The sequence below is a fragment of the Bufo bufo genome, chromosome 4 (assembly GCF_905171765.1).
Source record: "Bufo bufo chromosome 4, aBufBuf1.1, whole genome shotgun sequence".
NCBI classification, from domain to species: Eukaryota; Metazoa; Chordata; class Amphibia; order Anura; family Bufonidae; genus Bufo; species Bufo bufo.
In genome coordinates this window covers 13,797,059-13,823,300 of record NC_053392.1, presented here as the reverse complement: position 1 = coordinate 13,823,300, position 26,242 = coordinate 13,797,059, and the positions used below count along the sequence as shown (strand labels likewise).

Below are 26,242 nucleotides of genomic sequence, written 5' to 3'. Positions count from 1 at the left end.
CCTTCCAGTGATCTGACATTTACAATCGCTCTTCAGGACACAGACCCTGGACAACCCCTTTAGGGGCTCAGGAGAGCGATCTGCTGGAACGTCTCCTCTTACAGCTCGAGCCGTAATGGAAACCACCACAATAGGAGATCCAAACAACCTCCTGTACTAAATACTGAGGAAGAGGAGGAGCCGAGTAACACTGTGTCCAGACTGATAGCAGAGGTAGGAGGAGGACACCCCATTATATCCAGACCCTGCAGAGCATTACATCCCAGTACATTCAAGAGTTAAACATGGTGGTGACAGGATCTCAGCTCCTTCTCTACCACTTCTCTCCACTGCTGAGCTCCGCCTCCGTCACATGACGGTGACATCATCCCAGGTCTTTCACCACCACTTATTGTCTCCACTACAGAGCTCCGCCCCTTCCCGATCACATGATGGTGACATCATCACAAGTCCTTTCCTACAACTTCTCTCCACTGCTGAGCTCCGCCCCCTGTACTGATCACATGACAGTGACGTCATCCCAGGTCCTTCTCTCCACCACTGAGCTCTGCCCCCTGCACTGATCACATGACAGTGACATCATCCCAGGTCCTTCTCTACCACTTTTCTCCACTGCTGAGCTCCGCCTCCTGCACTGATCACATGACGGTGACATCATCCCAGGTCCTTCAGCTCTTGCAGTGCAGCAGATACAGAGCAGGTCCTGGTCGGTAGTCACTGCTGTGGTGTCTGGAGCCTCTTCTTCTCTCTGGTATCAGCCATTTCTCCAGAATCCCCCTTTATCCCCGGTGCTGGGGGCTCTGAGAAGCGGGGTCTCTCCAGGAGCAGTAAGTGCGGTTCTGGATCTCACTAATGCTCTTGTCCCTGGAGGATTTCCAGCCTCTCCTCTCCTCATAAAGGCGCCTGCAGTACTAGAAGCCTCCAGCTCCTCCAGTTCTCTCCTCTTCTCCTGAATGACCACCAAGGATGGACAGGAAGGAGATCAGCAGAAGAATATTAGACCTCACCTTGGAGATCATCTCCCTGCTGAGCGGAGAGGTAAACTTTTCTAGATTTCTCTCCTCTTTATGTTATTCTGTAACAAGTCAGACATCGGGAAGGAGAATCCATCATAGGAAGTGATAGGAAGAGTCCAGGGTCCTGGAGAACGGCCTCCAGACCTTCCAAGTGATGGAGAACCTGAAGATCAGCCCCCAGTATGGTCAGTGATGGATCATGGAGACCAATAGTCATGTTGTAGGAGCCATGAGAAGGTAAGTAGGCACATTGTACCCAGGAGGAGAGGAAGCAGAGGAGGAGATGGCCGGAGTGTGGCCTGGAGGGAGGATTTCTACCACTAGTCTGACATCTAGATGATACTGGACTATAACAAGGAGGCCTCCACTGCGTCTAGAGGAAATAAGGTTTCTCCACCAACATAGAAGAGGAGTCTTTACTGTAAGAGCAGTGAGACTATGGAGCTCTCTGCCAGAGGAAGGAGTCATGGGGGATTCTCTAGAAGAGTCCAGAAGGGGCCTGGAGGTCTGGAGGGTAATAATATTCCATCTTCTAGTGACTAGATTACTGGAGATGGGGCCATGATCCAGGGAGGGATTCTGAGTGTAGATCTGGAGTCAGGAAGGAATTTCTTTCCCTAAGTGTCTCTCTCCATCCACAGGATTACACCATAGTGAAGAAGACATCGGGGGGAACTCCCATCATCCATGAGTCAGGAGGGTGGAGCAGGACCCCCATCACAGAGCCTCCCCCCCTGATACATGAGCAGAAGATCCTAGAGCTCACCCACAAGATGATGGAGCTGCTGACTGGAGAGGTAACACTGCTGGGAATGCTGGGAAATTCTCCAGTAACAGCACTGGAGGGGTCTGGGTGATGACGGTGTCATTGTGTTGTCAGGTTCCTGTAAGGTGTCAGGATGTGGCGGTCTATTTCTCCATGGAGGAGTGGGAGTATGTAGAAGGACACCAGGATCGGTACAAGGAGGCCATGATGGAGGCTCCCCGGCCTCTGACATCACCAGTTAAGAAGAGACGAGGTGAGAAGAGGCCGTGTTAGAGCCTCAGTCCGGTCATGTGCAGTGTGTACACGTGTGTAATGACATGTAATGTAGGAGCTCCACATGTTATTCCCGGTCACATCACGTTAGAGCCTACATTTCCCATATACATCACACTTCTCCATAGGCTCCATCCTCCTGACAGATATAGTGTCCTTTTGGCCTCCATCGGCCGGTACAGTAGATGACACTATTCTATACAGAGGGTCCTGCAGGAAAACCTGCGCCGTGCTGTATACATGGGGCTTATGGGTGACGTCTGCCCCTGTGTGACTATATAGAATGATAGGACTGTACAGGGGAGACGTCACCTCCTTCTATCAGAGATCTACGTTAGGAAACCCTCCTGATATCTACCTCTGATGGAAGGCTCAGACGTGGTGTGAACACATCCTTATTCCATAGTCACTTTCCAGTAGTTCTCCTCCCTTCATGTCTGGGATCCTCTAGTCACTCCACAAGCAGAGAAGACACAAGGTGCTATGTGTGACCGGAGAAGAAGGTGGGATCACCAGGCTCTTCTCTCTCCTCCTCCAGCCTGTGGTCCTGTCAGAGCGGACATGTGTCTTCTAGCAGTAGATGTACGGCCCGGAGTGTTCTAGCTGCGGAGGCTCCAAAATATGTGCAGGCGGCCTATCTCATACCTTACATACCCACCAAGCCAGCTCACCACACATGACTTCCTTCATGAGCTACACGCTGCCGATGCAGAAAGTAGGAAATGTCATAATAACGAGACTCGACTGTGTGTTCCTGATAGAATCTCTTTGGTTAGATGCCCAGGACAGCAGAGCTCTCCACCCCCCCACTATTTGCAGTAGATGTAGAGCTCCCTCCTGACTCTTCATGTCTCAGACTATTACAGGTTTTAAGGAACACACGGCCTTATCTGCAGCTGATACACAAGACCCACCTCTCGATATGGAGGCTTTACCTTGCTAGATATAATCAATTTACTTAGATTGAAGTTCCTGTCAACATTTCTGTATCTTTTCCATAATTAAGAAGAAGAAGAAGAAAATCCCTTTATTGTCCCTCAGTGGGGAAATTTTGGCATAACAGAAGCAATCACATTTACAACAGGAGCAAAAATAAGGGTAGTTAGAAATTAAAGAGTAAAATACAAGAAAAACATAACACAGAATTTACTTAAAAAATTCACTACTAGGTTTCTGGGTGGTTATAAATCCTAACCGCTGCTGGGAGAAAGGACCTCCGATAACGTTCCTTGGTGCACCTAGGATGCAGCAGTCACTGAAGGAGCTCTCCAGCTCCACAACAGCTTCGTGCATGGGGTGGGAGACATTGTCTAACAATGATGTTAATTTTGATAGAGGTCTTCTGTCACCCACCTCCTGCACTGGATCAAGGGGACAACCTAGGACAAAGCTGGCCTTCTTAATGAGCTTATCTAATCTCTGTCTCTCAGCCACAAATAAGCTGCTCCCCCAACAAACCACACCATAGAATATGGCTGATGCCACCACTGAGTCAAAGAAGGTCTTTAGGAGCAGGGCCGGCCTTAGGTGTTCAGGCGCCCTGTGCGCGCTAACCTTGTGGCGCCCCCCCCCCCCCAAAAAAAAAACAAAACACTGCTTGTTGCTGGCATCATGGCATAGGCTGGCTGACTATCCAACCAAGTAGTTACCAGCCCACACACCCCAAAGGCCGGTGTAATGTTATACTTCCCTACTTCGTGAGATTTCCCTACCCTCGTCACTTCCAGTCGCACCGGACATGACGCGAGGAGGTGTGCAGCGCCGCGCAGGCGCACAACGACAGGTTAGGGAAGTTTCACAGCAGAGTGCGCATGCGCCAGGAGCCTCGCCGGTGGTTAGAGTAGGGAAAAATTACGTACGGGTCAGTGCTTTTTCCCTACCCTAACCGCTGGTGAGGCTCCCAGCGCATGCGCAGTGTCGGCCGGTGTCCAGCTGAGAACATCCATCCGATCACCGCACCTGTGCACTGGCCCATAATTTTTCCCTACCCTAACCGCCGGCGAGGCTCCCAGCGCATGCGCACTCTGCTGTGAAATTTCCCTAACCCATCGTTGTGCGCAGTGCGCCCCCCCAATATAATAAACATTGGCGCAGTGCGCCCCCCCAATATAATAAACATTGGTGGTGCAGTGCGCCCCCCCCAACACCCCAGTATAATAAACATTGGTGGCGCAGTGCGCCCCCCCAACACCCCAGTATAATAAACATTGGTGGTGCAGTGCGCCCCCCCCAACACCCCAGTATAATAAACATTGGTGGTGCAGTGCGCCCCCCCCAACACCCCAGTATAATAAACATTGGTGGTGCAGTGCGCCCCCCCCCCAACACCCCAGTATAATAAACATTGGTGGCGCAGTGCGCCCCCCCCAACACCCCAGTATAATAAACATTGGTGGCACAGTGCGCCCCCCCAACACCCCAGTATAATAAACATTGGTGGCGCAGTGCGCCCCCCCTCAATATAATAAACATTGGTGGCGCAGTGGGCAGTGCCAATGAGGGTTAAAAAATAATTAACTCACCTCCTCCAATTGATCGTCTTCTGTTCTTTCTTCATGACCTGTCAAAGGACCTGTGGTGACATCACTGTGCTCATCACATGATCCATCACCATGGTAATGGACCATGTGATGAGCTCAGTGACGTCACCACAGGTCCTGAAGAAAACAGGAGACCGGCAGCTACGCGATCAACTGGAGGAGGTGAGTTAATTTTTTTTTAACCCTCACTGGCACTTCCCACTGTGCCACCAATGTTTCTTATACTGGGGTGTTGGGGGGGGGGGGGGGGGGCCGCACTGTGCCACCAACGTTTCTTATACTGGGGTGTTGGGGGGGGGGGGGCCGCACTGTGCCACCAACGTTTCTTATACAAATACAGGAGGCGGGTGCCGGAATCAAATAGCCGGCACCCGACCTCTGTGACAGGGAGCTGCGATCAGCGGCAGTTAACCCCTCAGGTACCGCACCTGAAGGGTTAACTCAACTGCAGCTGATCGCAGCTCCCTGTCACAGAGGTCGGGTGCCGGCTATTTGATTCCGGCACCCGCCTCCTGTATTTGTATTTCAGGTCAGTTATCTTCATTGGTGGCGCAGTGGCCACAGCCCCTCCCCTCCTCCTCCTCCTGTCTCTTCTTATTGGCAGCGGCGGGGGCAGCAGGCAGGTCAGGCACAGGGGAGGAGGAACGAATCAGGTCAGACAGGGGAGGGCTAGATGGAGGGGGCGCCCTGAGGGAGAACACAAGTTCAGCCTCGCCTGCCGCAGATTACATTGCGAGCTGTCGGCCGCCCAGCGCCCCTGTTACTATGGCGCCCTGTGCGGCCGCACAGCCCGCACACCCCAAAGGCCGGCCCTGTTTAGGAGCGTCTCCTGCACTCCAAAGGACCTCAGTCTCTTCAACAGATAGAGTCTGCTCTGACCCTTTTTAAAAAGAGCATCAGTGTTATGGCTCCAGTCCAGTTTGTTGTTCAGGTGAACACCCAGGTACTTATAAGAGTCCACCACCTCAATGTCCGTTCCCTGTATGTTCACCTGAACCAAAGCAGAGGGCCTGTGTCTGCGGAAATCCACCACCAGCTCCTTGGTTTTGCCCGTGTTGATCTCGAGCTGGTTCCGCTGACACCAGTCCACAAAATCCTGTGTCCCCTGTCTGTACTCTGAGTCGTCCTCGTCTGTGATAAGGCCCACTATGGCAGAGTCGTCAGAGAACTTCTGCTGTAGGTGGCAACCTGGGGAGTTGATGGAGAAGTCTGCAGGGTAGAGGGTGAATAGGAACGGTGCCAGCACAGTTCCCTGTGGTGCCCCCATACTGCAGATCAGCTTGTCAGAGATACAACTTCGAGATTTAACAAACTGTGGGCGTTCTATGAGGTAGTCAAGTATCCAATGTGACTTGTGGTGGTCCACTCCTGCCATCTCCAGCTTGTCCCTCAGACAAGATCCTGTGTGGATCCCACAGAAGTTCTTTCATAGTCCCTGTAAGCAGATGCTGGAAATACTATGGGTGGGATCTGTTCCTAGACTCAGGGTGGAGACCCTCTGCTTACCAGTTGATTGGGGGGACTGGCCCTTCCAAGCTTCTGTCACCATTACCTGGCTAACCGATTATTAATGGTCACTGGTGGTTACTGCCTCAGACTGTAATCCTGCCTTGTGTTTGGTATGTAGAGGGTTGGATTCTGATCGAGTTTTGAGGGATCTACTCTTGCAAGGACTTGGTCCTGTCCATTTCAACCTCCCCGAGCCGATGTTGGTCATGCTTAAAATATGGTATTATTATTAAATTGTCCCCCTAAAGAAGAAGCCAAATTGTCACTGAACACTCCTCTGTGGCTTAATCTTCGGCCGCCACATTTTGGGAGATTCCCTGGTTCGGAGATGTCTCTCACCCATTGTTAATGGGAACTCATTGTAATCTTTTCAATATCTGCAATCTAATTTCAATAAACTTTATAATGACTCTCAGCTGAATCTTGCTTTGAGGGAGCCTTTCACTGGATCTCCTACTTCATGAAGGAACGGCTCAGTCTGTGGATCTGATGAAGCCACTTTCTGCCTCCTATAGGCAGCAGCTAGACATCTTACTGCATCAAGGGAGAAGATGCTTGAAACATTGCAGAGAGATATAGAGGGCGAGATCTCTGGTCTAAAAAAACTCAAATGCTGCATATTTTTGACCCATATACCTGTTTTTCATGATCACTTTCCTTCCCCATTTTTCAGTTTCACTGCTTCCTGGCAGGATGTTTACATGCAGAACTTCCTGTTTTCATCAGCTTTCTGCAGGGTTTTCTAACCAAACCCATCATGCTTTGCTCTGTCGTGTTTCTCAGGGCTTGGTCCCCCTACCACACTCTTCTCTCAGTAGTAGTAACTCTTCCTAAACCTGTCCTCTCAATGTCAGTTAGGCAGAGCAAGCGCAGTGTCTGGATGATAAACCTGTGGCCGGGCTAGATAGTTCTTTTCTATACCAAATATTTATTTTGGCTTATTTTGAGACAGATTTGTATGCTAGAATTGTTGTGCAATTTTGGTGCTAGATGGCACATCTTAGGCCACGCCCTTTGTCGATATTTGGCAAATTTTCACGCAGTTGGCAAAATTGTCTAGGAGCACTGACTGACGTGTTTCCAACTTAATAGGAAGGTTATATATTTATCTACTTTATGGTTTGAAAAATATATATATATTCTTTTTATCCTAACAGAAAATTCCAATAAGGACTCTGAGGAAAACTTCATGTTATCAGTAGATTATAAAGTAGAAGATGAAGCTATCAGGCCGCGCTCTTCAGGAGAAAACCTCATAAATGTATCACTAGATTATAAAGTAGAAGATGAAGATATCGGGCAGCGCTCTTCAGGAGAAAACCTCATAAATGTATCACTAGATTATAAAGTAGAAGATGAAGATATCGGGCAGCGCTCTTCAGGAGAAAACCTCATAAATGTATCACTAGATTATAAAGTAGAAGCTGAAGATATCGGGCAGCGCTCTTCAGGAGAAAACCTCATTGCCTATAATGTGCATCCAGGACTTCACAGTACAGATCTATCATATGAGCTGCTCGAACACGAGGAACCTTCTGCTGACCAATCACAGATTGCAACCACAAGTACTGGCCAGAAAGAGGGTAAAAAATATCAGTGTGGGGAATGTGGAAAACAGTTTACACAACGCTCAGGTCTTCATAGCCACAGAAGAATTCACACAGGAGAGAAGCCATATTCATGTTCAATATGTGGAAAATGTTTCGCATATAAATCACTAGTTGTGAAGCATGAGAGAATACACACAGGAGAGAAGCCGTATTCATGCCCAGAATGTGGGAAATCTTTTACAAATAAATCAGATCTCGTTAAACATCACAGGCGTCACACAGGAGAGAAGCCATATTTATGCAGAGAGTGTGATAAATGTTTTATTACTAAAGACATCCTCAAGGTTCATCAGAGAAGTCACACAGGAGAGAAACCATTTAAATGTTCACTATGTGGGAAATGTTTTGCAGATAAATCCGGTTTTTCCAAACATCAGCTATATCACACAGGAGAGAAACCATTTTCATGTTCAGAATGTGGGAAGGGTTTTACAATTAAATCAGATCTTGTTATACATGAGAGAATTCACACAGGAGTGAAGCCATATGTATGTATGGAATGTGGTAAAGGTTTTACATGTAAATCAGATCTTATTAAACATGAGAGAACTCACACAGGAGAGAAGCCATATTCATGTTTTAAATGCGGGAAAAGTTTTAAAACTATATCAGATCTTCGTAAACATGAGAGGACTCACATAGCATAGCAGTATTCATCTTCAGAATGTGAAAAATGGTTTATTACTAAAGACCAACTCAAACAACATTCACACAGGAGAAAAAGTTACATGTACAGTGTAAAATGTTTACCTTCTAAAGCCACCCTCAAGGTTCACTAGGGAAGTCACACAGGAGAGAAGCCGTATTCATGTGCAGAATGTGGAAAATGTTATATATAAATCATAGCTTGCTAAGCATGAGAGAAGTCACACAGGAGAGAAGCCGTATTCATGTTCAGAATGTGAGAAATGTTTTATTTATAAAGACAACCTGAAGGTTTATCAAAGAAGTCACACAGGAGAGAACCCATAGTCATGTTCACTGTTGATATATTACTTCTATTTATATATTTATCTGTAGAACATTTTCTTGTTACACATTAGTGAATTCACCCTGGGGCAAAATAATTTGAGATTTTTTTATGTGGAAAATGCTTTATAAGAAAGTCAAATTTTGAAACTACTCAGAGAGATCACAAAAAAGAAACCATACTCTTGTTAGGAAGAAGAGAAAGGTTAGCAGAAAAAAAAATATTTTTAGCCGATCAGGTTATTCACAGATATTAAATGGACAATGTTTTGGATGGAATTAGCCTGGATCTGTCAAATACCCAAATGATATTTCCCTGAAGTCAACAGTGATCAGGATCTGTGGAGGAAAAGCATTGTGGATATGAGGAAGAGAAGAAGAGTTGCCTGTCAGAGCAGTGAAGATGAAGCCCCCATGAACCTTGCTTCTTCTTAATATATTCCTACTTCCAACCACACTGCAGGGAATCCAGAGGACACAGTAAAGGAGGAAGGACCTCCCATGTGGACTGCTATGTAACATATATGGACATATCGATATTTGATCTTCATTCATACAGTATATAAAGATAAAGGTGATGGAAGTGTGGAAAAACAAGACTCGATTGGAATTCATACTAATCTGTTTAACCAAGAGACAAATCTGACATTTTCTTCTATAGTTTAAAAACCTCTTTGGCAAAAAACTCCAGCAGGCATTTATTATGGTCAGTATCTTATATCAGGATTTGTCGGATAAAACTAGGAGCACCTCTAGAACATGGAAGACGTGTAAATCCTTCCATTCTGCTTTTCTATATTATGTTCTAATTCCAGGATTCTCTTACAATTTCTGATACAGGATTCTGACCGAACTGCTCAAGTGTGAATGAGGCCGCACCGTCTGCTGGCCTCTTATATGGGAGGTTTTATTTCCTTTTCTTCCATGGAGATCATGTACAAAGACCTATGGGTAGAATCGGGTGCTCCATAAAGTGTAACTGTCATGAGAATTTTTTTAATATTGTGCAGAGCCAATGACTTGAATCATTTTTGCAATATACTTTATTAAGGAAATGTCTTTTTCTTTTTTTTTATCAGATAAATTTTTATTATTTTGTAAAAATAAACAATATCATTTTACAAAATTCTTGTGTCATATATTATATTCAACACAGTGCAAAAATACTCATTGTACAAAACAGAATAGTCAATAAACAGGATCCTTAACATAAAGATCCCAACAACCAAACTCCCCTCCCCCCCCCCCCACCCACTGTGAGACCTTGTTGTGAGTAGATAAGCATAACCATGTGTAAGACCTATTTGTTTTAGTAACAGACCAGGACATCACCTATGCACTATAAAGCTTCAGCACACTAGGCTTAAACAAACACAATCAGCCCCATCTCTCCCCTCCCGGGCTAGCCCGAGAAGATCCTCAGACTAGTTAGACATGTACTACAAACTCCAGATCTGTCAATCCAGGGGCCCCAAACGGTATCAAATTTCAACATGCTATTACACTTCATGTATACTCCTCTTTCCAATCTTAGGGCTGTATTCATTCTGGTAATGAATTCCGATATGCTTGGGGAAAGCGGCTGTATCCATTAAGCAGCTAGGGTTTTGCATGCCTGATATAGGATTCAGTTGATTCCGATTGTAACATTTGGTGGCAAGTTATCCGAATCTAACATACCAAGCAAGCAAAACCTAGGATCCAGTTTATAATTAGCGCTATAAATTTTGTTTAATAAATTGATTATATCCGTCCAATAACCCTGCAGCGCACTGCAATTCCACAGCATATAGAGCAATCCGGCCCCTTCTTCCCCACATTTCGGACACTTGGAGTCAGATCTATATCCCACCTTCCATAAGAAGATTGGAGTTCTACAGGGTGGGCCATTTATATGGATACACCTTAATAAAATGGGAATGGTTGGTGATATTAACTTCCTGTTTGTGGCACATTAGTATATGTGAGGGGGAAAACTTTTCAAGATGGGTGGTGACCATAGCGACCATTTTGAAGTCGGCCATTTTGAATCCAACTTTTGTTTTTTCAATAGGAAGAGGGTCATGTGACACATCAAACTTATTTGGAATTTCACAAGAAAAACAATGGTGTGCATGGTTTTAACGTAACTTTATTCTTTCATGAGTTATTTACAAGTTTCTGACCAGTTATAAAATGTGTTCAATGTGCTGCCCATTGTGTTGGATTGTCAATGCAACCCTCTTCTCCCACTCTTCACACACTGATAGCAACACCGCAGGAGAAATGCTAGCACAGGCTTCCAGTATCCGTAGTTTCAGGTGCTGCACATCTCGTATCTTCACAGCATAGACAATTGCCTTCAGATGACCCCAAAGATAAAAGTCTAAGGGGGTCAGATCGGGAGACCTTGGGGGCCATTCAACTGGCCCACGACGACCAATCCACTCTCCAGGAAACTGTTCATCTAGGAATGCTCGGACCAGACACCCATAATGTGGTGGTGCACCATCTTGCTGGAAAAACTCCAGCCAGTGCATAAAGAGGGAAACACATCATCATGTAGCATGTTCGCATATCCAGTGACCCCCTTAGACTTTTATCTTTGGGGTCATCTGAAGGCAATTGTCTATGCTGTGAAGATACGAGATGTGCAGCACCTGAAACTACGGGGTTAGAGTAGGAATCTGTGCAAGGACTTCTTCCCATTGGCTGTCTGAGATGGGGCCCACATCCCTCTCCCACTTCAACTTAACTTTGAGCGGATATTTTTTCAGCTTCTCATATAGCAAAGTATTATAAGCATCCGAAATTGCTCCTTTTACAGGACCTGGTTCTATCAGTTTTTTAAGCATGAGATATGATACAAATTGTAGGGGGCGCACTTTATCCTGCGAACTGATAGCGTGCCTTAACTGAAGGTATTTATAGAAATGGGTAGACACTAAACCATATTCAGTGCAAAGTTGTGCAAATAGTTTTTGGATACCTTGTGAATATAGTTGACCTAAATTCCATAGTCCTTTACGTTCCCAATCAGAAAATCCCTGCAGTTTGGACAATTCTATTAAGTGAGGGTTATTCCAAACAGGAGACAGGTCCAATAGTTCCTGAACAACCAGAATTTCCCTAACCTTTCCCCAGACCCTCCTCATTAATCCTACTACTGGGAGGGGTTTAAAAGAGTCAGGTAAATCTTTCTCCATAATCGAAATAGGCTGGCAGACCCCAGATGCCCACTTCACCAGTTCTCCACATCTTCCCATCTCTCTCAGGGACCCCCAGCCCTTAAGGTGTTGCAACTGAGCTGCTAAGAAATATATAAAGGGGTTAGGTAAATCCAGTCCCCCCGCTTATTTACCACGCTGTAATGTTTCATATCAGATTCTACTATTTTTATTTTTACATAACAAGGATCTAAATATTCTCTGTAACTTATAATAATAATGCATGGGAATCCATACTGGTGAGTTATGCAATATGTAGAGCAATTGCGGCATCGAGATCATCTTAAGAAGATTACCTCTACCTATCACCGATAATGGAAGCTTATGCCAGGTGACCGCTTTCTGTTTAAATCTGTCCATTAGTGGTACCAGGTTATCCGCTACATAAGATCGGGGCTGTACTGAAATAGTGACTCCAAGATATTTAAAGGAGGAGACCACTTTCAGGTTAACATGATCTAAGCAAAGAGATTCCGGAAGAGGGGACAGCGGAAGAATGACTGACTTATTCCAATTGATTAATAAACCAGACTGTTTTCCAAAGTCTGAGATTAACGATATAATGGGATCTATTGATGATGTCAGATCACCCACATATAATAACATATCATCCGCATACAGCTAGACTCGTTCCTCCACCGTCCCCCTCTCCAGACCTCGAATCAGTGGCGTAGAACGCAAAATACAAGCCAGGGGCTCTATAGCAATGGCAAACAGGAGGGGTGACAAAGGGCATCCCTGCCTGGTGCCTCTCTCCAGTGTCCTCATTGGGGATAGCTTGCCGTTTATTTACAGCCTAGCTCTCGGCTGGCTATAAAGCAATTTTACCCAATTAATGTATCCAGGGCCGAATCCTAGTTTTGCCATAACCGCCCATAAGTATTCCCATTCAACACTATCAAAGGCCTTTGCAGCGTCTAAGGAGACCACTGCAGGGCATCCCACGTCCCCTTCTGTTCCCCTCATCTGAATATTGAGGAACAGACGCCTAAGGTTTAATGACGTGGATTTTCCTGGCATAAACCCGCACTGATCTTCATGTATAATGTGGGAGATAACATTCAGGAGCCTATTAGCAAGTACCTTGGCCAACACTTTTATATCTACGGTTAAGAGTGAGATGGGTCTATATGAATTTACCATATTGGGATCCTTATCTGGTTTAGGGATCACCACCACCAATGCTTCTCTCATAGAGCTAGGTAAAGCACCTGTCCTATAAGATTCATTAAACACCTGTAGGAGATGCGGGAGCAAAACTTCTTGATGTTTTTTGTAGAATTCCCCAGGTAGACCATCTCCCCCAGGTGCTTTTCCGTTAGGAAGCGACTGCACCGCCAATACCATCTCTTCCAATTGAATGTCCCCATCAAGTGATAACCTCTGATCATCAGACAGGCCGGACATCTGGATATTATGCAGGTATTGCTCTCTGTCCCTACAGTCAATCCCTAGTCTGGACTTCTAGACTTTTGCATAGTGCTCATGGAATATGCTCATTATGTTATCATCTCCCGATACCTGTACGCCCATTTTATTAGTGATTCCCAATACACAAGATGGGCCTGATTGGGTTTTATTAATAGTAGCTAGTAGGTGACCCGTACATTCCCCTTCCATAAAATAATGTTGAGTCTTAAAAAATTGTTTGTCCCCAGCTCTACTAATTAAATGTTCTTTCAGTAGATCTTGTGCCTCCGTTCAGTGCGAGGAATGTTCTAGGGAGGGGTCAGAGACGTATTTAGCCTCCGTAGTCTGAACTCTATCCAGTAGTTCTGTCATAAGTGCCCTGCTTTTAGTTTTATGGGAACTAATCTGTTTAATGTATGTCCCTCTAATATAAGCTTCCATTGTATCCCAGATAATGGAGTGACTTAGCTGAACCTTCATTATTGGTAAAAAAAAAAGTCAGTCAGAGCAGCTGATATCAAAGTGCCAGTATCAATTTACTGGATCCAAAAAGGGTTTAGTCGCCATGGTTGTCTCGGACCCAATAACTCTATCCTTAAATCCAGTACTACCAATAACGGGGAGTGGTCAGAAATACTACAGGGTAAATATCTAATATCCTGGATCGTATCTAACACTCCCTAAGATCCCACAGCGAGATCTATCCTTGAAAGAGAACTATGTGATGACGAGTAGCAGGAGTATTGCTTCACACCGGGATTTCTGGACCTCCACAAATCATACAAGTCTATTTCAGTGAGCGTCTTGGCTAATGAGGATAGAGAAGGGCCAGAGGCCCCACTATCAGATTGGAACTTATCTAGGGATCTGTCCAAGAACATGTTAAAGTCGCCAACTATTAAAACTGGTAGATCTGGAAATTTGGAAGTGAAGGATAATACTTTTTTGAGAACTTCACAGGAATATGGGGGAGGTATATAAACGGCCACTAGTATCATTTGGTAATGAAACACAGAGCAGTTAATACATATAAAGCGACCCTCCTCCACATGTACCTCCCTCTATATAAAGGGAACATTTCTATGCACCAACACGCTCACCCCTCTTGATTGCGTGGAGTAGGAGGAATGAAACTTCTGTGCCACCCAAGCCTTATGAATAAGATGTCTTCTCTCAGAAGTGAGATGAGTTTCCGAGAGACACAGAATTGCCGGTTGATACGTTTGTAGAGCATAAAAGACGGCATTGCGTTTAGCAGGTTGGTTCAGCCCCCTCACATTCCAGGCAATTATTTTAAGGGTACCCATTTATGTTTTTAAACCATAGCAGTACAGGACGGTAAGCAGCCTCGCCCCGGCCATACACATAGAACCACTGGTGTCTAGTCAATAAGGTCTCACAGCCCCGACCACCCCCCCCCCATCCCCCCATCCCCCTTCCCCTTCCCAACCCATACAGAACAAATAAAGATATTTCACATACACGTGAAGCCCTGGGGAAAATAATTTCCTAAACTTGGGGAATACAAACAAATATGCAATAGCAAACAAGGGGAACGTTAAATAAAAACTAGCAAGTGGCATACATTCCCGGCTATGCTAGCATATATCAGATCTCCCCCCTTATAACACTCCTAACTGATGAAAAGGACATAGTGCAAACATTAATAAATGCCGTCTTCGGTACTGGGTAGAGCCAGTGGCGTACATGCAGGGGTCGCAGTTGCGACCGGGCCCGGCTGCCTGTGGACCCCTGGCCCCTGCAGTAGTGCCACTCAGACTCAGGTGTGGGCCCGCAGCAGCGGTGGCGGCAGGTGACAGGGAGATGAACGCTTCCATTGCGGAAGAGCTCATCTCCATAGTGATCTGTATCGCTGTCCTCAGGACAGCGATACAGATTGCTGTGCTGCGGCAGGGCAGGGCAGGGAGGCGTCTCCCTTCCCTGTTCCTCTGATAGGCTGTGGGCCTTGTGCCGGCATCCTATCAGAGCGGTGCAGGCGGCGCGATGACGTCATCGTGCCGCCTGAGCTGTACAGCGCAGGACACAGGCCAAAAGAGGCCTGCATCGCATCGCTGCTAAGGAGGTAAGTATAAGTGTTTATTTTATTTTTTTATACCGGACTTTACTTGGGACATGAGGAGACACTTGATACTGGAAAATGAGGGGGGGAAGAAAGGTTTGCACTACTTGATACTGGAAAATGGGGGGGGGGGAAGGTTGGCACTACTTGATACTGGAAAATGGGGGGGAGGAAGGTTGGCACTACTTGATACTGGAAAATGGGGGGGGGGGGGAGGTTGGCACTACTTGATACTGGAAAATGGGGGGGGAATGGAAGGTTGGCACTACTTGATACTGGAAAATGGGGGGGGGGAAGGTTGGCACTACTTGATACTGGAAAATGGGGGGGGGGAAAGGTTGGCACTACTTGATACTGGAAAATGGGGGGGAAGGTTGGCACTTGATACTGGAAAAAGATGGGGGGGGGGAGGTTGGCACTTGATACTGGAAAATGGGGGGGGAAGGTTGGCACTTGATACTGGAAAAAGATGGGGGGGAAGGTTGGCACTTGACACTGGAAAATGAGGGGGGGGAGTTGGCACTTGATACTGGAAAATGAGGGGCGGGGGGAGGTTGGCACTTGATACTGGAAAATGGAGGGGAAGGTTGGCACTACTTGATACTGGAAAATGGGGGGAAGGTTGGCACTACTTGATACTGGAAAATGGGGGGGGGAAGGTTGGCACTACTTGATACTGGAAAATAGGGGGGGGGGGAGGTTGGCACTACTTGATACTGGAAAATGGGGGGGGAAGGTTGGCACTTGATACTGGAAAAAGATGGGGGGGAAGGTTGGCACTTGACACTGGAAAATGAGGGGGGGGAGTTGGCACTTGATACTGGAAAATGAGGGGCGGGGGGAGGTTGGCACTTGATACTGGAAAATGGGGGGGAAGGTTGGCACTACTTGATACTGGAAAATGGGGGGAAGGTTGGCACTACTTGATACTGGAAAATGGGGGGGGGAAGGTTGGCACTACTTGATACTGGAAAATAGGGGGGGGGGAAGGTTGGCACTACTTGATACTGGAAAATGGGGGGGAAGGTTGGCACTACTTGATACTGGTAAATGGGGGGGGAAGGTTGGCACTTGATATTGGAAAATGAGGGGGGGGGGAGTTGGCACTTGATACTGGAAAATGAGGGGGGGGCGGTTGGCACTTGATACTGGCACACGGGGCGGTTGGCACTTGATACTGGCACACGGGGCGGTTGGCACTTGATACTGGCACACGGGGCGGTTGGCACTTGATACTGGCACTATTGGGGACCACAGGGCACAGTATTGGGGTAGTAGGATGTTTTGTCCAGAATATGGTAGGATGATGGAAAAGTAGTAAACTAAGATTTTTTTTTGTCAAACTGCAGAGATTAAAAACGGCGTAAAAATGGTGGTCTGGTCTGAAAGGAGAAGACGAGGACAGAGAACATCTACATCGAAGGAGACGTCACTGGATGTAAGAGGTGCGGGCGCGATTTATGGGTGGGGCTGTGTGTGTGTGTGGTTTGAGGGCGGGTGGGGATACAGGGGCCCCATAATCTCCTATTGCCCGGGGAAATGCCCCTCCCGAGACCGGGGGGGGGGTGCCCATGGATCAGTTTCACACCGGGGCCCCATGGATTGTGTGTACGCCACTGGGTAGAGCCTTGACTCAAGCACTCAGTCTGCCCCCCAAACTATTATGTGCAGGCATCTAACCAACAACATGACCCCGCATTTATCAACAGTCCATATAGACAAAAGGTAGAAGGTGATAGCAGAATAACTTGTGGCAATCAGCAGATTAAGGGCCCTCCCTTAAATCCTTTTCAGTTGAGTCCAACCACTGACATGCCGCACCCGGATACTCAAATAAGTGCGTTTTATCTTTCGCCATGACTCGCAGTTTCGCAGGATATAGAATAAAATATGGAAGCTGTAATAGTCGCAGTCTCCGTTTAACATCAATAAAACGTGAACGCTACTTTTGGACGTCAGGTGAGAAGTCAGGAAACAAAGAGATCCGGTTCCCATCAATAGACAAATCAGTGCAGTCTCTTGCTCCTCTCAAAATGGCATCCTGGTCACGAAAATGGAGGACTCTAAGCAATAAAGGACGTGGTGGTGACCCTGGTGGTGGGGGGCGAAACGGCACCCTGTGTGCCCATTCCACAGCAAACAGAGGAGATAGCTTTTCCTTTCCTATTTTTTCTGTTAGCCACTTTTCCACAAATGTAACAGCATCTGTTCCTTCGGCACGTTCTGGCGCACCAATCGAGCGCACATTATTTCGCCGCAGCCTGTTTTCCAGGTGGTCAGTTTTGGAGATAAGCATGGTGACATTGTGAACCACCCGCTGCGTGTCCCTTTTAACTGGCGGCATTTGGTCTTCCAAATCACTTAGGCGGCCCTCCATTTCACTCATACGCTCTTTGACTTGCCTCATGTCTTGCCTTAGTAGCCCTATATCCTCTTTCAGGCCACCCACTTTGGTAGTAAGCGCACTGTAACGACATGCTCGATAGTAGGCTCAAGCGCTGAGGCTGCCATCTTGTCATTAAGATCACTGACCTCAGAGTCCTCTGAAATGTTTTCATCTTGCGATGGAGGCACTGGAGGATTCCTCTTAACAGCGGCAGCGTATGCATCCAGGATCGGTGCAGGATGAACAGATTCAGTGGTGTGAGCAAACTTTTCCAGTCGCGCTGCCACATCCGACAGCTTCGCTGACTGTCCGGCGCCATCTTGCCTTGCTGGGGTGGCTCTTTCACCGTCCTTTCCCTCCTTCTCTTTGGCCTTTTGACGGCGCATGGCGGAGCGGTGCGGTAGCAAGACCCCTGGGGAAGCACTTCGTTGTATCGGTGAGCCGTTGCGGCCCCAGATGGACGGGGAGAAGGATGGATTACAGGATGTTCAGACGGGAGCTCAGCGACGCACGTCCTCTCACATCCCCAGTCAGGCCACGCCTCGAAATGTGTCTTTTAAACTTTAGATATTTATTGATTCCATACAAGTATTCATTTACAGAATACATACCGTACATCACTCAGAATCCACGCAGGGATCACGAGGAATGAAAATGTTAACTTTTTCAGTACCACACCAAATAATAACCATCAGAATAAACACAATTTGAAAACCTAGGCTAACATCATGCGTATTAAGGTGTGTCAGCAAGATTTACCCGATCAGAGAAGTTGGTTACATTCATCGAGACAGAGACTATTCAAGGTTTGGCGAATTTATCCCACAAATCCCATGTTTGTGCCAATTTGGCCTGTGAGTTTTTTCTTTTAAGTGAAGAGCTTCTCTAGGTCATAATTAAATTGAACATTGGAGATCAGTTCTCGTATCATCGGTGGCGAATTGGACTTCCAGAACCTCGCAATCATTGCCCTAGCTGCTAAGATGACCTGACCACAGCCTGTCCGCAGAAGGCCCACAAAACACAGGGCCAAGGATGGGGAAAAAGGAATGTTATATTCTGTGAAGGAGGAGGAAGACTGGCTTCCAGAAGGTGGAGACCGGGGGGCCGTCCCACGTTTGTATGTGTCGATGAGACCGAAATGTGTGTCTTTTTATCAGCAGACATCCGTATCACTCTTAACACATTGCCCAAATAAAGTATATTACAAATCTCTGTCCCTACAAGATATAAAACATTGAAGTGTTGTAGCCACAGAGCAGCCAAGGTCCAGTTTTATCTTCTGTGACCATCCGTCTGGTTTCTGTTATGCAGGCCATAGAGTTCTATTATGACGAAATGCAAAACGGAACGCCTCTTAAAGGCATTCTGTTTTGCATTCCGTCATAGAATTCCGTGGAAACATAATCCATAATGGAATTGTAATAAAACCCGAGCTCGAACGCTGCCTGATAAGCTGTTGGGAATTTGCAGCGCTCACCAGAGTTCTGTTGAGCTCGGCGGCTCCCTAAAGTAGCTGATCGGTGGGGCTGCCGGGTGTCGGACCCCCGTCCATGTGATAATGATGACCTATCTTGAGAGTAGCTCATCATTATAATTTCCTGGATAAACCCTTTAAAGGGATTCTGTCATCAGATTTAACTCCTCTAACCTAAACATACTGTATGCTCATGTCCAGACTAATAAGAAGAATCCTAAGCTGGCCTTATTAAACCTCACTGTAGTTCTATTTGCCCAAAAAACAGTTTTTTTAACGTGTCAATCACTTACTTAAGGTGCCCAAGGGGAGGTCCGTTAATACAGGGTGCCCGGCCGCACCCCTCGCAGTCCGGTGCCCAGCGCCGCCTCCCCTGTCTTCAGCGCCGCCTTCTACAGCTCAGCGCCGCCTCCGCAATCCTCCCCATCCCTCTGCCAGATCCTGCACCTGCGCACTAGGCTCAGCCTGATGCGCCCCTGCGGACTCCTGGCTGCGGCTTTATTGAGTGAAGTGCGCATGCGCCGGCCTGATGCGCACTTCGCTCAATAAAGCCGCTGCAAGGAGTCCGCACGGGCGCATCAGGCTGAGCCTAGTGCGCAGGCGCGGGATCTGGCAGAGGGACAGGGAGGATTGCGAAGGCGGCACTGAAGACAGGGAAGGCGGCGCTAAAGACAGGGAAGGCGGCGCTGGGCACCGGACGGCGAAGGGTGCGGCCAGGCACCCTGTATTAACGGACCTCCCCTTGGGCACCTTAAGTAAGTGATTGACAGGTAGATGATGCAGATTATATGTGGTTTTTGTTCAGGCTGATTCTTGTGCGGAAAAATCATAGCGTAATACAGAATTGGCAGAGTGTACGATATTAGACAAATCTCATGTACACGTTGCTTTTTCCTTCCGTGCGGAAATGGATTCTGAAATCTGCAGCATGTCAATTATGGTCGCGTTTTTTTTTTGTGAATTTCACTCTCTCCAAAGGAAGGGTATAATCTGCAGAAAAATCTCATCAAATCCACAAAAAACGCAAGTAAAACATGCGATTTATATGCAGAAACACAGAAATCCACATGTAAATTTGCAGGCTCCATGAAGGCTCTGAAGGTCGAAGGAATGATTGGAAGGACTTGGATGTTCATGGCATATCCACAGGAGGTACCATAAATGGCTGATGCAGGTCCCACCTCTGGTTCCCATACCTATGTGGAGAGCGGGGTCGTCTATCACGCAGATCATGCTGATGTAAATAATTTTGATTGGTCTGACATGACACTTGGGTGCCTCTCACCAACCTTATCCAAACCTTATAAGGCCCGGGCCCCTCACACAGGTTGTACTTACCTTCCTCTCCAGCACCCCGTCCCTTCAGATGCCCACACGGCCACCGCTGCATCTCCCTGTTGTGCGGATCAGGGGGTACAGCCAATTACAGGCCATGACGGGACAAGCCTTCCTAGCATGTGGGGCAGCGGCCGTGCGGGCATCAGAAGCGACACGAGTGCCAGGGACCAAGGTAAGTAAAACCTATATGAGGGGCCCAGGCATTAGAGACGGCATTATAAAAGTTGGATAACCCCTTTAAATGTGCCTGGAGTTGTGTGACATTCATTATCCAGTACCGCAAGGTATTGTTCACAATGAAGCGGTCATCAGTGTGGGATGTGGCCAAAGGACGTCCACTTCTCTGCCTTACTATGACTCTTCCAGTCTCTCTGTATCTCTGAAACAACCTGCTGATGACTCTCTGTGACACTCTAAGCACAGGGACCACCCCCATCTGAGAACCTCCTGCTTGAAGCCTTGCAATAGTGAGGTACTGTTGATCAAGGCCAACAAGATAATGGGTTGCATCAAAAGGGGCATAGATGCCCGTGATAAGAACATAGTCCTACCACTTTACAAATCGCTAGTCAGACCACACATGGAGTACTGTGTACAGTTCTGGGCTCCTGTAAACAAGGCAGACATAGCAGAGCTAGAGAGGGTTCAGAGGAGGGCAACTAAAGTAATAACTGGAATGGGGCAACTACAGTACCCTGAAAGATTATCAAAATTAGGGTTATTCACTTTAGAAAAAAGACGACTGAGGGGAGATCTAATTAATATGTATAAATATATCAGGGGTCAGTACAGAGATCTATCCCATCATCTATTTATCCCCAGGACTGTGACTGTGACGAGGGGACATCCTCTGCGTCTGGAGGAAAGAAGGTTTGTACACAAACATAGAAGAGGATTCTTTACGGTAAGAGCAGTGAGACTATGGAACTCTCTGCCTGAGGAGGTGGTGATGGTGAGTACAATAAAGGAATTCAAGAGGGGCCTGGATGTGTTTCTAGAGCGTAATAATATTACAGGCTATAGCTACTAGAGAGGGGTCGTTGATCCAGGGAGTTATTCTGATTGGAGTCGGGAAGAAATTTTTTATTCCCCTAAAGTGGAGAAAATTGGCTTCTACCTCACAGGGTTTTTTGCCTTCCTCTGGATCAACTTGCAGGATAACAGGCCGAACTGGATGGACAAATGTCTTTTTTCGGCCTTATGAACTATGTTACTATGTTACTAATTGTTAGGTGTCGTCTTGGTCTCATGATGTCAAAATGTGAACAGTGTGATGAGGAGGACTGTTTAGATACCAATTGTAATTGAACCAAGAAATGTATGGATTTTGCCGTTAAGCTCTTTGTTAGAGAACAGCAAATTGTGCAAAAAGTACTGAAACACTGAACAGTTGGACGTGCGCATTCAAAAGTTTAGAGAAGGTCACTAAGTTCTTCTGTAAAGGTTAGAGTGAATTTTAGGTTTATCCTGAAATTTCACCCACAAGCCACATATCATTTTTGTGAGAAGTGTATATAGTTAGGTGTCATCGGCTGTCACTACCAGAGCTTTGGGACGTTCTCACAGCTCTGTTTCTCCACCCCTGTGATGATGTCACTACTAGAGCTGGGAGGAGTTTTCTGTTTCCTTCCTCCGAGCTGTTTCTCCTCCGTTTGATTTCCCTGCCTTTCTATTCCCCCTCCTCCTATTGTAGGTGTGGATTATATTTCTCATTTGGGTTGTAGCTCTTGCTTGAGTATCTTCCCTTGTATGCTATCCTTTCACTGGACCTGTGTTCTGCTGCAGCAAGTACTCCGGATATTGCCAGCCTGTCTTTGGATCCGTCTTCACTGCGGCTGCAGCCCTTCAGCTAAGTGTGCAGACATTGCTGTGTATCTGTGTGTTTTCTGACTGGATCCGGGGCGACCACGGTTCCCTCCATATACTGAGCAGGGCACCGGTGGCCGTGCCCCTTCCACTATTGTAGGGGTTACAGTGGCCATCAGTCTTAGGTACGCGGGCATGCCTCCTTCCACCATTTGGATCCGGGCATGGGCTTAGCAACATAGGGAGAGCTTTTGAGGGTCGGACAGGGGTCACCCTTTATCCTCCCTAGTTTGGGTCCGGTCAGTAGCTCTATTTTCTGTGCATGCTCTTGTTGCTCACATACAGCCGTGACATTATAATCCACCAAAACCGTCTTTTTTGACATGGATTCGCTTTCTGGCCTGGTTGACCACATGCAGGGTCTTTCTTTGGAGGTAGCGGATCTCCGTCAATCTATGACTCAGCTTCAAGCATTGGGCTCTGCTCCGGCCCATGGAGTCTGTTGCGAGCCAAAGGTCTCACTTCCGGAAACGTTCTCCGGGGGCAGAGAGAGTTTTGTTCGCTTCAGAGAGGCATGCAAACTCCATTTTTGCTTGTGTCCACATTCCTCTAGTAATCAGGAGCAGAGGGTGAGGATTGTCATCTCCCTGCTCAGGGGTAATGCTCAGACTTGGGCTTTTTCGCTGCCATCAGGGGATCCCTCCCTTCGATCCGTGGAAGGATTTTTTGTGGCCCTGGGGCAGATATATGATGACCCTGATCGTGTTGCTCTGGCCGAATCTAACTTACGTTTTTTATGCCAGAGCAAACTGTCTGCGGAGCTTTATTGTTCTGAATTTCGGAGATGGGCAGCTGATTCAGGTTGGAATGATGCTGCACTCCGGAGTCAGTTCTGTCATGGTCTCTCAGAGAGATTGAAAGATGCGTTTGCTTTCCATGAGAGACCAACGTCCTTAGAGTCTGCCATGTCACTGGCGGTACGCCTTGACAGGCGTCTAAGAGAAAGAAACGAGACCTCTCTGTCCAGCCATTGTCAGTCTAGGGGCAGTGGTGCGGACTCATTCAGTGTGCAGGGGCCTCATCCTGTCTCGCTCCCCTCTGAGGAGGAGCCCATGCAGCTAGGTCGACTTGCCCCTGATAAAAGAGGATTAAGTCCTCAGAGTATGGTGTGTTTTTGTTGTGGGGGCATAGGTCATTTGGCAAATGTTTGTCCGTCTAGGAGATTCTTGAACTGTACTAAGAGCGATAATAAGAGAAAAACCTCAAAAGGTAAATCATCAAACTCTGCTTCATCTGCTACTTTGGGCAAAGTTGATGTAGGAATTGATGCTTTTCCTCTGACCTGCAGTTCCCGTTTTCTCCTGTCTGCCAGGGTGGCGCTAGACAGCAAAGTCATTTCTTGTGAGATTTTTGTTGATAGTGGAGCGGCCGTCAATCTTATTGACACTCAATTTGTAGCCATGCATGGTTTTCAGGTTTGCACATTAGAAAAGGATATACCTGTTTTTGCTATTGACTCTGCTCCACTCTCACAGAGATCTCTGAAGGGCATTGTTCACAATATCCGGTTAGCTGTAGGTGACACTCATGTGGAGGATATATCTTGTTTTGTCATTAACGGATTGCCTTCTCCTCTAGTTTTGGGGTTACCCTGGCTCACTAGACATAACCCCACTATTGATTGGCAAGGAAGGCAAATAAATGAGTGGAGTGACTTTTGTAGAGAGAATTGTCTTACAGCGACTTTTGCAGAGGTGTCTACTAAAACTGTGCCATCATTTCTCTCTGATTTCTCGGACGTGTTTTCCGAGAGCGGTGTTCAGGAGCTACCTCCTCACCGGGAGTTTGACTGTCCCATTAACCTCATTCCCGGCGCCAAGCTGCCAAAAGCTCGCCTCTACAATCTTTCACAACCGGAAAGAATCGCAATGCAAACCTATATCTCCGAGGGTCTCGATAAGGGGCATATTCGTCCCTCAAAATCACCTGTTGCCGCTGGGTTTTTTTTTGTTAAAAAAAAAGATGGCTCTCTGAGACCTTGCCTAGATTTTAGGGAGCTGAACCGTATCACGATTCGCGATCCCTATCCCCTTCCTCTGATCCCGGACCTCTTCAACCAAATTGTTAGGGCCAAGGTTTTTTCCAAATTGGATTTGAGAGGCGCGTACAACCTGGTCAGGGTCAGAGAGGGGGATGAATGGAAAACAGCCTTTAATACCCCTAACGGGCATTTCGAGAATCTCGTTATGCCTTTCGGCCTGATGAATGCTCCGGCCGTCTTTCAGCATTTTGTTAACAGTATTTTCTACCATTTAATGGGGAAATTTGTATTGGTGTATCTTGATGATATTTAGATTTTTTCCCCTGATGTTCAGACCCATCAGGATCATCTTTTTCAGGTTCTGCAGATTCTGCGGGAAAATAAATTGTACGCCAAGCTGGAGAAATGTGTTTTTATGGTATCGGAGATTCAATTTCTGGGTTTTCGCCTCTCTGCTTCTGGTTTTCGCATGGATCCGGAGAAGGTCCGTGCTGTACTTGAGTGGGAGCTTCCTGAGAATCAGAAGGCATTGATGCGCTTTTTGGGTTTTGCGAACTATTACAGAAAGTTCATTTTGAATTATTCCTCTGTGGTCAAACCCCTCACTGACATGACAAAAAAGGGGGCGGATTTTTCCTCTTGGTCGGAGGAGGCGCTTGCAGTTTTTTCTAAGATTAAAGAGAGTTTTGCATCTGCTCCCGTCTTGGTGCATCCCGATGTTTCCTTACCTTTTATTGTTGAGGTGGATGCTTCCGAGGTGGGTGTGGATGCGGTTTTGTCCCAGGGCCCTTCTCCTGCCAAATGGCGACCCTGTGCCTTTTTCTCTAAAAAACTCTACCCGGCAGAGAAAAACTATGATGTGGGAGATAGGGAGTTGTTGGCCATCAAGTTGGCTTTCGAGGAATGGCGCCATTGGTTGGAGGGGGCCAGGCACCCTATCACCGTTTTTACCGACCATAAGAATCTGGCATACTTGGAGTCGGCCAGGCGTATGAATCCGAGACAGGCCAGATGGTCTCTGTTCTTCTCCAGATTCAATTTTGTCGTCACATTCCGCCCTGGGATCAAAAATGTGAAGGCTGATGCTCTCTCTCGCTGTTTTCCGGGAGGAGGAAACTCCGAGGACCCGGGTCCCATTTTGGCGGAGGGGGTAGTTGTTTCTGCTCTATATTCGGATTTGGAGGCCGAGGTCCAGGCTGCCCAGACTGAGGCACCTGCCCGTTGTCCTTCTGGGAAGTTGTTTGTGCCTCCTGAGCTACGTCACAAACTCTTCAAGGAGCATCATGATACTGTTCTTGCTGGTCACCCCGGGAGTAGAGCCACGGTAGATCTCATTGCTCGGAGATTTTGGTGGCCGGCTCTTCGTAAGTCGGTGGAGGGTTTTGTGGCTGCTTGTGAGACGTGCGCTCGCGCTAAGGTCCCTCGTTCACGGCTTTCAGGTTCCCTTCTCCCGTTACCCATACCTTCCCGTCCTTGGACACACCTGTCCATGGACTTTATCACGGATCTTCCTCGTTCCTCAGGGAAGTCGGTGATCCTGGTGGTGGTGGACCGTTTTAGCAAGATGGCTCATTTCGTACCTTTCCCTGGTTTACCCAATGCTAAAACGTTGGCGCAAGCTTTTGTCGACCATATTGTTAAATTGCATAGCATTCCCTCTGATATTGTTTCCGATAGAGGCACGCAGTTTGTGTCCAGGTTCTGGAAGGCTTTCTGTTCTCGCCTGGGGGTTCGGCTGTCCTTCTCTTCTGCTTTTCACCCGCAGTCGAATGGTCAGACTGAGCGCCTCAATCAGAATCTGGAGACATATTTGCG

The 26,242-nt window shown here is 47.1% G+C and overlaps 1 protein-coding gene across 1 annotated transcript; it reads left to right on the top strand.

Moving 5' to 3' along the window:
* Positions 1 to 1,935: 1,935 nt before the first annotated feature.
* Positions 1,936 to 8,424, top strand: LOC120998373 (zinc finger protein 501-like). The gene is made up of 2 exons (XM_040429042.1): positions 1,936 to 2,035; positions 7,262 to 8,424. Exons 1-2 carry the CDS (start codon positions 1,936 to 1,938, stop codon positions 8,359 to 8,361), a joined length of 1,200 nt encoding a protein of 399 aa, XP_040284976.1. The 3' UTR covers positions 8,362 to 8,424.
* Positions 8,425 to 26,242: the final 17,818 nt, after the last annotated feature.